This window comes from Hemiscyllium ocellatum, chromosome 2 (assembly GCF_020745735.1).
Source record: "Hemiscyllium ocellatum isolate sHemOce1 chromosome 2, sHemOce1.pat.X.cur, whole genome shotgun sequence".
In the NCBI taxonomy this organism is placed as follows: Eukaryota; Metazoa; Chordata; class Chondrichthyes; order Orectolobiformes; family Hemiscylliidae; genus Hemiscyllium; species Hemiscyllium ocellatum.
In genome coordinates this window covers 5,439,011-5,451,139 of record NC_083402.1, presented here as the reverse complement: position 1 = coordinate 5,451,139, position 12,129 = coordinate 5,439,011, and the positions used below count along the sequence as shown (strand labels likewise).

General features: G+C 48.9%; 1 protein-coding gene across 1 annotated transcript in view; it reads right to left on the bottom strand.

Annotated features, from left to right (window-relative positions):
• The window catches only part of c9 (complement component 9), a 47,532-nt gene that overhangs the window by 30,337 nt on the left and 5,066 nt on the right, over positions 1–12,129 (bottom strand). The window contains exons 2-4 of the mRNA XM_060842339.1: positions 11,409–11,535; positions 8,546–8,690; positions 3,758–3,899 (exon numbers count right to left, since the gene is read on the bottom strand). Of these exons, the coding sequence (XP_060698322.1) occupies positions 3,758–3,899; positions 8,546–8,690; positions 11,409–11,535 (414 nt within the window). The remainder of the gene's footprint in view (positions 1–3,757; positions 3,900–8,545; positions 8,691–11,408; positions 11,536–12,129) is intronic.

Genomic DNA, 12,129 nt, shown 5'->3' with positions numbered 1-12,129 from the left:
TGTCAGGCTGGTGCTTGGTGAGTCTGTGAGACAGCTCCCCCAATGTTGGCACCAGCCCCCAGGAGGACCCTGCAGGGTCGACAGGGCTGTATCTGCCGCTGTCTTTTCCTGTGCCAAGGTCGATGCCAGGTCAATCCGGCCGGTTTCAGGTCTTTCTCAGGAGTTTTTACAATGGAGTGTCGTCGGTCTCAGAATCACCCACATTGCTGTGGGTCTGGAGTCACGTGTAGGCCAGGCCAGGTAAGGACAGCAGATTTCCACCCCTAAAGGATATTAGTGAATCAGACGGGTTTTTATGACAATTGACAATTGTCATCATTAGACTTTTTAATTACTGTGTCTGTAGGAATTCAGATTGCAACATTTACTGTTTCGCATTTGAGCCCAAGTTTCCAGAGAATTTCCTGGGTCTCTGGATTGCAACATTACTCAGCCATCATCTTTCTCCGTCCGTCTGCCTGTTCTCCCGCCTATCCGCCTGCCCGTCCCCCCGCCCGCCTGTCCGCCCGCCTGTCCACCCGCCTTTCCGTCTGCCTGTTCTCCCGCCTATCCGCCTGACCGTCCCCCTGCCCGCCTGTCCGTCTGCCTGTTCTCCCGCCTACCTGCCCGTCCCCCCGCCCGCCTGTCCACCTGCATGTCCAACCGCCTGTCCGTCTGCCTGTTATCCCGCCTATCCGCCTGACCGTCCCCCCGCCCGCCTGTCCGTCTGCCTGTTCTCCCGCCTACCTGCCCGTCCCCCCGCCCGCCTATCCGCCTGCCCGTTCCCCCACCCGCCTGTCCGCCTGCCTGTCCACCCACCTGCCTGTCTGCCTGTTCTCCCGCCTATCCCGCCTGCCTGTCTGCCCACCTGTCCGCCCGCCTGTCTGCCCGCCCACCTGCCTGTCCACCTGCCCATCCGCCCGCCTGCCTGTCCACTCACCCATCTGCCCGCCTGCCTGTCCACCTGCCCATCCGCCCGCCTGCCTGTCCACTCGCCCATCTGTCCGCCTGCCTGTCCGCCTGCCTGTCCGCCTGTCTGTCTCTCTGCCTGTCTGCCTGTATCTTTGCAGGCTACTTGTCTGCCATCTTTCTCTCCCTTTCTCTCTCTCTCCAGACTATTTCTCTCCCTCTGTCCTCATCCTGTTGACTCTCTCTCTCTCTCACTCAAAGGACAAAATACATTACAAAAACAGGAGCAGACCCTTCAGCCCATCAAGATTGCACTGACATGTGATGCCTTTTGAAACTAAAAGCCTGTCCATATCCCTCTATTCCCAGCCTTTTCATATATCAGTCACGATGTCTCTTATAGATAGCTGTTGTAGATGTATCTGCCTCTCTCACCTCCTCTGGCAGAGTGTTCCAGGCACTAACTACCCTCTGTGAAAAAACATTTGCCTCACGCATCTCCCTTAAACTCCCCCCCACCATTTACCTTAAAACTATGTCCCCAAGTAATTGACATTTCTACCCTGGGGAAAAGTCTCTGACTATCTGTTCTACTCATACCTCTCATAATTTTGTAAACATCGATCAGGTCTCCCCTCAGCCTTCAACATTTAAGCAAAACGTTTGTCCAAACTCTCCTCATAGCTAATACCCTTCAAACCAGGTTACATCCTGGTAAACTGTCTCTGTACCTTCGCCAGAGCCTACACATCATTCTGCTCATGGGGCAACCAGACCGCATATAATATTCCACATGTGGCCTCAATAAAGTTCTCTACAGCTGCAACATCCCTTGCCAAGTCTTCTACTTAATGCCCTGACAGATGAAGACCAGCGTGCCACATGTATTCTTGACCAACTTAGCCACATGTGTGGCCACTTTCGGGGAAGTGTAGACCTGTATGCTCAGATCCCTCTGTATGTTAATGCTACAAAGGTTCTGCCATTTGCTGTGTACTTTCCTCCTGCATTTGACCTTCCAAAATGCATCAACTCGCATTTTTCCGGTTAAACTCCATCTGCCATTTCTCTGCCCAATGTCCAGCCCATCCATACGCTGCTGTATCCTCTGACAATCCTCCTCACTGTCCACATCTCCGCCAATCTGTGTGTCATCCACAGATTTACTAATTACACCTAATGATTTATGTCCCTCTGTCTCTCTCTCTCTCTCTTTGTCTTCAGATTGCACTTGAGCGGGTGCAGAGGAGATTCACCAGGTTGTTGCCTGGGATGGAGCAGGTTAGTGATGAAGAGAGGCTGGATAAGTTCAGGTTGTTTTCTTTGGAACAGAGGAGGCTGAGGGGGGACCAGGTAGAGGTGTTTATGATTCTGAGGGCCATGGAGAATGTAAAGTGTCAATAATATATAAATGACTTGAATGAAAGTGTAGTTGGGTGGATTAGTAAGTTTGTAGATGATACAAAGATCAGTGGGGTGGTGGGTAGTGTAAGAGGTTGTCAGAGGATTCAATGGGATGTCGATCAGTTGCAATATGGGCAAAGAAATGACAGATGGAGTTTAATTCGGGAAAGTGTGAGGTGCTGCACTTTGGGAGATCAAATGTAAGGGAAAAGTATACAGTTAATGGCAGGACCCTGAACAGCATTGATGTACAAAGGGATCTTGAGGTCCAAGTCCATAGCTCCCTAAAAGTGGCCTCACAAGTAGCTAGGGCGGTACAGAAGGTATATGGCATGCTTGCCTTTATTGGTTGGGGAATTGAGTACAAGAGTCAGGATGTCATGTTGCAGCTTTATAAGACTCTGGTTAGGGCACACTTGAAGTATTGCGTTCAGTTCTGTCGCCACATTACAGGAAGGATGTGGAGGCTATGGAGAGGGTGCAGAAGAGGTTTACCAGGATGCTGCCCGGATTGAGGGTATGAGCTGTAAGGAGAGGCTGGAATAACACGGGTTGTCTTCCCTGGAGCAGCGGAGGCTGGGGGGAGACCTGATAGAAGTCTATCAAATTATGAGAGGCATAGAATCTTTGCCCCCTGATTTGAAATGTCTAACACAAGGAGGCACACATTTAAGATGAGAGGGGGAAAATGCAAAGGAGATGTGAGGGGCAAGTTTTTTACCCAGAGGGTGGTAAGAGTCTGGAACGCGATGCTAGAGGTGGTGGTGGAAGCAGTTATGATAGGGACTTTTAAGGGACTTCTAGATAAGCCCATGAGTATGCAGGGAATGGAGGGATATGAACCAAGGGCAGGCAGAAGGGATTAGTTTAATATGGCATCATATTAAGCACAACGTCGTGGATCAAAGGGCCCGTTCCTGTTCTGTTCTATTCTGTGTTCTGTTTTCTAATAACAAAGGACATCATTGTCAAGTGAAAGGCAGGAGATTTAGAAGGGATTTGAGGAAAGACATTTTCACCCAGAGGTGGTGAGGGTCTGGAACACACTGCCTGGGTGGGGAGCTCACAGTATTTAATAAGCACAACATCCATGGCTTTGTGCCAAGTCTGGGCAAGTGGGACTCGTGTAGATAGTTTAGCACAGATTAAATGGGTGGAAGGGCCTCCTCTGTACTGCATGACTCTATGTTTGACTTCTCTCTCTCTTTCTGTGTCTCTCCCTGTGTCTCTCCCTGTCTCTCTCTCTCTCTCTCTTCTCTCTCTCTGTCTCTCTCTGTCTCTCCATCTCTCTCTGTCTCTCTCCATCTCTCTCTCTGTCTCTCTGTCTTTCTCCATCGCTCTCCATCTCTCTCTGTCAGGACTGTCTGCCTTTCTGTGTGTCGCTCGCAGTAGCCTGGCTGTTTATGCCTGCCTCTCTCTCTCTCTGTCATCAGCCCTGGTGTATGGACACAGTGTTGTTCCTCACCCTGATCCTGCAGTGTGCCCTATTTCCAAAGGCTCCAAGACTTTGGTACAGGGGGATCTGAACGTCTCACAGTCATCCTCATCACTGAAATCACCACAATCGTTATCTTCATTACACTTCAACCTCATCTGGATGCAGCGTCCTGCAGACAGAACAAAACACAAATCACTGCTCCATTGGCTCAGCCAAACCAACAGGAGACTGATTCAGAATGCAACAGCTTCTTTATAATTTGGCTCTCTCAGAGTAAAATGGGATCTTGATCAGATGGGCCAATGGGCTGAGGAGTGGCAGATGGAGTTTCATTTAGATAAATGCGAGGGGCTGCATTTTGGAAAGGCAAATCAGGGCAGGTCTTATACATTTAAGGGTAAGGTTCCAGGGAGTGTTACTGAACAAAGTGACCTTGGAGTGCAGGGTCATAGCTCCTTGAAAGTGGAGTCGCAGGTCGATAGGATAGTGAAGAAGGTGTTTGGTATGCTTTCCTTTATTGGTCAGAGTATTGAGTACAGGAGTTGGGAGGTCATGTTGCGGCTGTACAGGACATTGGTTAGGCCACTTTTGGAATACTGCATTCAATTCTAGTATCCCTGCTATAGGAAGGATGTTGTGAAATTTGAAAGGGCTCAGAAAAGATTGTTGCCGGGGTTGGAGGATTTGAGCTATAGGGAGAGGCTGAACAGGCTGGGGCTGTTTTCCCTGGAGTGTCGGAGGCTGAGGGGTGATGTTATAGAGTGACATGGATAGGGTAAATAGAGTTGGGGAGTCCAGAATTAGAGGACATAGGTTGAGGGTAAGAAGGGAAACATACAAAAAGGACCTAAAGGGCAACTTTTTCACACAGAGGGTGGTGTGTGCATGGAATGAGCTGCCAGAGGAAGTGGTGGAGGCTGGTACAATTATAACATTTAGAAGGCATCTGGATGGGTATAGATTAAGAAGGGTTTGGAGGGATATGGGCAAAGTGCTGGCAAATGGGACTAGATTAACTTAGGATACTTGGTTGGCATGGACGAGTTGGACCAAAGGGTCTATTTCCTATACATGTCTATGGCTCTATGGAGCTGAAAAATGTGTTGCTGGAAAAGCACAGCAGGTCAGGCAGCATCCAAGGAGCAGGAGAATCAACGTTTCGGGCTTAAGCCCTTCTTCAGGAATGTTTATGGCTCTATGGAGAAAAGTCTGGTTGCAATCTCAGAATCCACCTCTAGGTGTCAGGTGTGCCTTAACGTGGAGGAGCTGGTGTTGGACTGAGGTGGACAAAGTTAAAAATCATACAACACCAGGTTATATTCCAACAGGTTCATTTGGAACAGGAGAATCAACCTTTCATACAAAGCCCTTCATCAGGAAAGACATTCATTCCTGATGAAGGGCTCATGCCCAAAACATCGATTCTCCTGCTCCTCGGATGCTGCCTGACCTGCTGTGCTTTTCCAGCACCACTCTAATCTAGGTTCTGATCTCCAGCATCTGCAGTGCTCACTTTCTCCGGGTTTATTTGGAAGCATAGGTCCATCAGCCACCTGATGAAGGAGCGACGCTCCGAAAGCTAGTGCTTCCAAATAAACCTGTTGGACTATAAGCTGGTGTTGTGGGATTTTTAACTTGGTGTGTCTTAGTTATAGAGTCAAAGAGTCATTGAAGTCTACCACACAGAAAACAGCCAATGGAGTCTGTCAGTCTAAAGTAAGCACCAAATTATTCTTGTATCTCGGTCAGCTGTTAGCAGCTTTGTTGTCCTTCCTCCACAGACCGTGGTGGCACAATGTCTAACCAGGGGCCGCAGTCGAAGGATACAGGGTAGGCCAGCTGAGGAGAAATGTTTTCCCCCAGAGACTGGGGAGCCTGTGGGATTCTACAGGAAATGTTTGAGGGCGAGACATTGAATGTTCTCAAGGAGTTAGACACGGTTCTCAGGGCTAAAGGGATGGAAGCCTCTGAGGGAGAAAGCAGGAACAGCAGACTGAGTTGGGTGATCAGCCATGATCATAATGAATGGCAGAACAGCCTCGAGGGGCTAAATGGCCTCCTCCTGCTCCTATTTTCTATGTTTCTATGTTATAGTAAGAAATTATTCCTGTAAACAGTGAGGCAGTCTTACTACAGTAGAAATTGTTTTATCAACAGCACTCTTGATAAACCAACAAAAAAAATCCCTCAAATACCATGAGATCTGAGTATTTATGCTGTAAATCAAATATAACAGTGATGTGTATATCCCCTGCATTACATTTCTATTGCTTACTGTTGATGCTGTGAGGCTGTCGATGTCTTGAAGCTTTGCTTGGTCAGTGTTTACTGCCGTTATGTCTACCTCTTGATGATCCGGAATATTTGATCATTGGCATGCTCCTGGCCCCACAGGCCAGTTAATAAAAACTTTGCTGTGTTTCATTATTTTGTGTACTTATGAAGTTCATTAAGGCTGTAATTGACTGTTTCACAGCCCAGATTTTACATCAATGTGACAGGAAACTGAAGACTCAGGATGTGACACCAACACAGCTGTTTGTGGGTCCCACACTCAACAGAAATAATAGTTAAGGTCACACCTCTTTAAATCTCCAATGGCCAATCACAGCACTGACAATTCCATAGTGACGCTGCTGATTCTTAATATGTAATGAGGCCAGTTTAATAAAAGCAAAATCTCCCATAGAAAACACTGACCATAACAGGGTGGAACTTAGTATTCAGTTTGAGAGTGACAAACGTTTGTCAGAAACAACTGTGCTAAACCCAAATATGAGTAAATAAATAGAAATGAGACCACAGCTGGCTGAAATAGACAGGGAAAGGACATTATCGAAAAAAAAATGGTTAAGGAGCCAAGGCAAACCTTTGAAAAATAAAGTTTATGATTCGAAACTAAAATACATCCCAGTGAGGAAGAAGGATCTTAGGAAGGGGATAAACCAACCAATGGATATGGCAAATTGAAAAAAAATATATACACCAATGTGCCAACTGCAAGTGTTAAGCCAGAGGATTGGGGGATTTAATAACCAGCAAAAAAACAAACAAAAAATAATATGGAGGGAGAGAATGAACTTTGAGGGCAAACTTACAAGTAACACCAAAGCAGACGGTAAGAGCTTCTTTAAATATATGAAATGGAAATGTGAGCCCAATTGCTTGTTCTGTGGTGCTGTGGAGTCCGTGGACCATGTGTATATTGGGTGTGGGCGTTTGCACTCCCTCTTTGATTTTCTGAAAAACCTCCTCCTGTGCTTTTGGTTGCACTTCAGTCCCACGCTCCTGATCTTCGGGCACCCGGTGCGGAGGAGGGAGGGCAGGTCTGAAGACCTCCTGGTGGGTCTGCTCCTGGGCCTGGCCAAACAGGCAGCGGGCCGTGGAGGGGGTCGTTAGGGCCGACTGCCTGCCCCTCTTCAGCGGTTACGTTCGAGCCCTGGTGTCCTTGGAGAGGGAGCACGCGGTGTCCACCAACACCCTGGAGTTGTTCAGGGACAGGTGGGCGCCGCAGGGAGTGGAGTGCATCATTTCCCCCTCCAACTCTATTTTGATTTAGCCCCTGCCCTCCCCTTCACTGTTTGATCACACAGCATTGCCCTTTGTGAGGGGCACTGCTTGTCACAGGCCACTCGGGTGTTTTCCTATCTTCCTGGTGGTGGAAATTGAATAAAGATTTGTGCACTTTGTGTCTGTCACTGTGTCTCACACCTAAGAAGAAGGAAAAAAAAATGAAATGGAAGTATGAGGCTGCAATGAATTTAGGCTATTGAAATGAGGCTGGATGAATACTGACAGGGAAGCCAGGAAATGGCGATGGAATTGAATAAATACTTTAAATACAATAATTATCACTAATGGGGTTAAAGTCAATAACTCCACTTCAGCTGATGATGTGCAACCTCAGATATAAAAGATTAGCTGCAGAGACCATGGCTATAATGGACAATTTGCCAAGAATCTTTCGATACTGGAGTTGACTCAGAGGATCTGAAAACCAATAAATGCAATGCCCCTTATTCACAAAGAGAAGGAGATCTAAAACAGGCTCATTAGATTACTGGCCATGATTGGGAATCACTGTTAGGGTACCTTTACCTTTATTAGACTGATCCCAGGGATAGAGGGAGTGTTCTATGAGGAGAGATTGAGGAGGTTGGGTTTGTACTCATTGGGGTTTAGAAGGACTAGAGGTGACCTTATTGAAACGTACAGGATTCTCAGGGGATGTGACAGGGGGAGATGTGGGAAGGTTGTTCCCCTTGTGAGGGAGAGACTAGGACCAGAGGGAATCATCTCAGAATAAGGGCTCACCCATTGAAGACAGAGATGAGGAGGAATGTCTTCCCTCCGAGGGGAGTGAGTCTGTGGGAGACTGAGGGCTGTCGGGGCTGGGTCATTCAAGGCTGAGACAGAGAGAGTTTTAATCAGGAAGGGGATCGAGGGTTATGGGGTAATCTTGCAGATGCTGGAAACCTGAACCAAACCCACACACACAACCACACACACAACCACACGCACACACACACACAACACACACACACACCCCCACCCAAACACACCCACATAAATACCGCCCACACACACACGCACAAACTCTAAACATGTTCTCTCTCCCTCTCTCTCTCCCACCATCTCTGTCTCCCTTCTGCCCACCCTCCCTTTATTCCACTTTCTCACTACCCCTCCCTCTCTCTCCTCCTCCTCCTTTCTCTCTCTCCTCCCCTCTCTCCCTCCCTCCCTCACTCTCTCTCCCTCCCTCCTTCTCTCTGTCCCACACACACTAACACAGACATGGAGAATCAAGCCAATTACCGTTTTCACACTGGAACTTGTTTCCACAGTTGACTGGTGGCTCTTCACAGTTCCCAGTGAGTGGGCAGGCTTCCTCTTTGGACAATATATCTGTACACGTCCTGCCCCCAAACTGCCCGAACCGAACAATCTTCCTGGATTGATACTGTACAGGAAACAGAGAATGTTCAGATCGTCTGAATGTACTTCAGGGATATTCTCCACATTAAAAGTGCTGCATGAATGCAAGTTGTTGTTATAAACACTAGCACCAAGGCACAGGAGTGAATTGCTTTGGGTTATTTCACAGCACATTATAAGCCACTTCTATCTGGAAGGACTATGACGATGAATACATGGGAACACCACCCCCTGCAAGTTCCCCTCCAAGCCCCTCACCATCCTGACTTGGAAATATATCACCGTTCCTTCAGTGTCACTGGGTCAGAATCCTGGAATTCCTTCCCTCAGGGCATTGTGGGTCACCCTACAGCATATGGACTGCAGCGGGTCAGGAAGGTAGCTCACCCCCACCTTCTCAAGGGGCAACTAGGGACAGGCAGTAAATGTAACATGAAGCAATGACACCCACAGCTTGAGAATGAATTTATACACAAATCCAATGTGAGGTCCAGATTCATGTAGGTATCAGCGATTATTTATAGATTGGTATAGAATCCCCACAGTGTGGAAATAGGCCCTTCAGCCCAACAAATCCACACTGACCCTCGGAAGAGTAACCCACCCAGACCCATTCCCCCTACCCTATTACACTACATTTACCCCTGACTAATGCACCTAACCTACACATCCCTGAACACTATGGGCAATTTAGCATGGCCAATTCACCTAACCTACACATCTTTGGACATGGGGAGAATGTGGAAACTCCACACAGTCGCCCGACATGGGAATCGAACCCGGGCCCCTGGTGCTGCAGTCAGGTTGAAAAGGCAATGGATTCTGGATCAGTGGTGCTGGAAGAGCACAGCAGTTCAGGCAGCATCCAAGGAGCAGCGAAATCGACATTTCGGGCAAAAGCCCTTCATCAGGAATAAAGGCAGTGAGCCTGAACTGTGGAGAGATAAGCTAGAGGAGGGTGTGGGTGGGGAGAAAGTAGCATAGAGTACAATGGGTGAGTGGCGGAGGGGATGAAGGTGATAGGTCAAGGAGGAGAGGGTGGAGTGGATAGGTGGAAAATGAGCTAGGCAGGTAGGACAAATCCGGACAAGTCATGGGGACAGTGCTGAGCTGGAAGTTTGGAACTAGGGTGAGGTGGGGGAAGGGGAAATGAGGAAACTGTTGAAGTCCACATTGATGCCCTGGGGTTGAAGTGTTCCGAGGCAGAAGATGAGGCGTTCTTCCTCCAGGCGGATGATTTGGTTTTTACAATCCTGAGATGCTGCCTGGCCTGCTGTGCTTTGACCAGCAACACATTTGCAGCTTGGTAGAGTGGAAGGTGAGCACCAGGGGGGTTCTGTCCTTGTGACGGTTGGAGGGTTGGGGTGTGAGGGCGGAGGTGCGGAATGCGGACGAGATGCGTTGGAGGGCATCTTTAACCACGTGGGAAGGGAAATTGCGGTCTCTAAAGAAGGAGGCCATCTGGTGTGTTCTGTGGTGGAACTGGTCCTCCTGGGAGCAGATACGGCGGAGGCGGAGGAATTGGGAATACGGGATGGCATTTTTGCAAGGGGTAGGGTGGGAAGAGGTGTAATCCAGGTGTAATCCAATTCCACCACAGAACACACCAGATGGACTCCTTCTTTAGAGATCGCAATTTCCCTTCCCACGTGGTTAAAGATGCCCTCCAATGCATCTCGTCCGCAAGCGCACCTCCGCCCTCAGACCCCACCCCTCCAACCATAACAAGGACAGAACCCCCTGGTGCACACCTTCCACCCTACCAACCTTCATATAAACCAAATCATCCGCCGAAATTTCCTCCACCTCCAAACAGACCCCACCACCAGGGATATATTTCCCTCCCCACCCCTTCCCGCCTTCCGCAAAGACCGTTCCCTCTGTGACTACCTGGTCAGGTCCACGCCCCCCCCTACAACCCACCCTCTCATCCTGGCACTTTCCCCTGCCACCGCAGGAACTGTAAAACCTGTGCCCACACCTCCTCCCTCACCTCTATCCAAGGCCCTAAAGGAGCCTTCCACATCCATCAAAGTTTTACCAGCACATCCACTAATATAATTTATTGTATCTGTTGCTCCCGATGCAGTCTCCTCTACATTGGGTAGATTGGGCACCTCCTAGCAGAGCGCTTTAGGGAACATCTCCAGGACACCCGCACCAATCAACCACACCGCCCCGTGGCCCAACATTTCAACTCCCCCTCCCACTCTGCCGAGGACATGGAGGTCCTGGGCCTCCTTCACCGCCGCTCCCTCACCACCAGACGCCTGGAGGAAGAACGCCTCATCTTCCGCCTTGGAACACTTCAACCCCAGGGCATCAATGTGGACTTCAACAGTTTCCTCATTTCCCCTTCGCCCACCTCACCCTAGTTCCAAACTTCCAGCTCAGCACTGTCCCCATGACTTGTCCAGACTTGTCCTACCTGCCTATCTCCTTTTCCACCTATCCACTCCACCCTCTCCTCCCTGACCTATCATCTTCATCCCCTCCCCCACTCACCCATTGTACTCTATGCTACTCTCTCCCCACCCCCACCCCCCTCTAGATTATCTCTCCACCCTTCAGGCTCTCTGCCTTTATTCCTGATGAAGGGCTTTTGCCCAAAACGTTGATTTCGCTGCACTTTGGATGCTGCCTGAACTGCTGTGCTCTTCCAACACCACTGATCCAGAATCTGGTTTCCAGCATCTGCAGTCATTGTTTTTACCTCATTGAAAAGGCAATGGCTCTTTCTTACCCTCAGGCCTTGGCATGGCTGACAGGATGACCATTGACCCCAAGGTGAGAGTTCACAGGCGATTGCAGCGGGAGTATTCACAGCTCTCTTGGCTCTGCTCCAAGGGAGGTCATTGTCCACCGTAGCCCTGAATAATTTAAAGAAAGGAAAGGTCCATCAAGCGTCTGTTGGAATCTCCCCTATCGGGCCATCAGAGACTTCAGAAACCTGTACCGGGGCGATCATTGCACTGACTGAGGAAACAAGATGCAGGGGCAGATCCCAGATACCCCGGCAGAGCAGTGAGTTACCAAAGATGTGAGGAAATAATCAAGATTAACTTCCAAGAATGGATTGATTGGGAACACCCAGTGGTCCAGGGAAGATCAGCACAGTGTGGTTACAGAGCCAGGGGATGAGAGGAGAGTGTAGCCGTGGGGTTTATAAGATGTCTCTGGAGCATTTTTTTAAAGAGGAGGCATATGAATATCATTAAAGAGGGTGAACTGGCCAATCTGGAGGGAGGAATCAGTGAGGGGATCCTAAAAGAGAAGGCGCATTGGGAGTACTGTGCTCAGTTCTGGACATCTTATTGAGGGATGTTAAAGCCCTGGGCAGAATGCAAAGGAGACTTGCAGGATTGACAGGAGGAATGAGGGATTTTAGATGCAGGAAAAGATTAGAGAAATTGGGCTTATTTGCCTGATAGCAGAAATGTTTTAAGAGCTTCAAGACTGTCAGT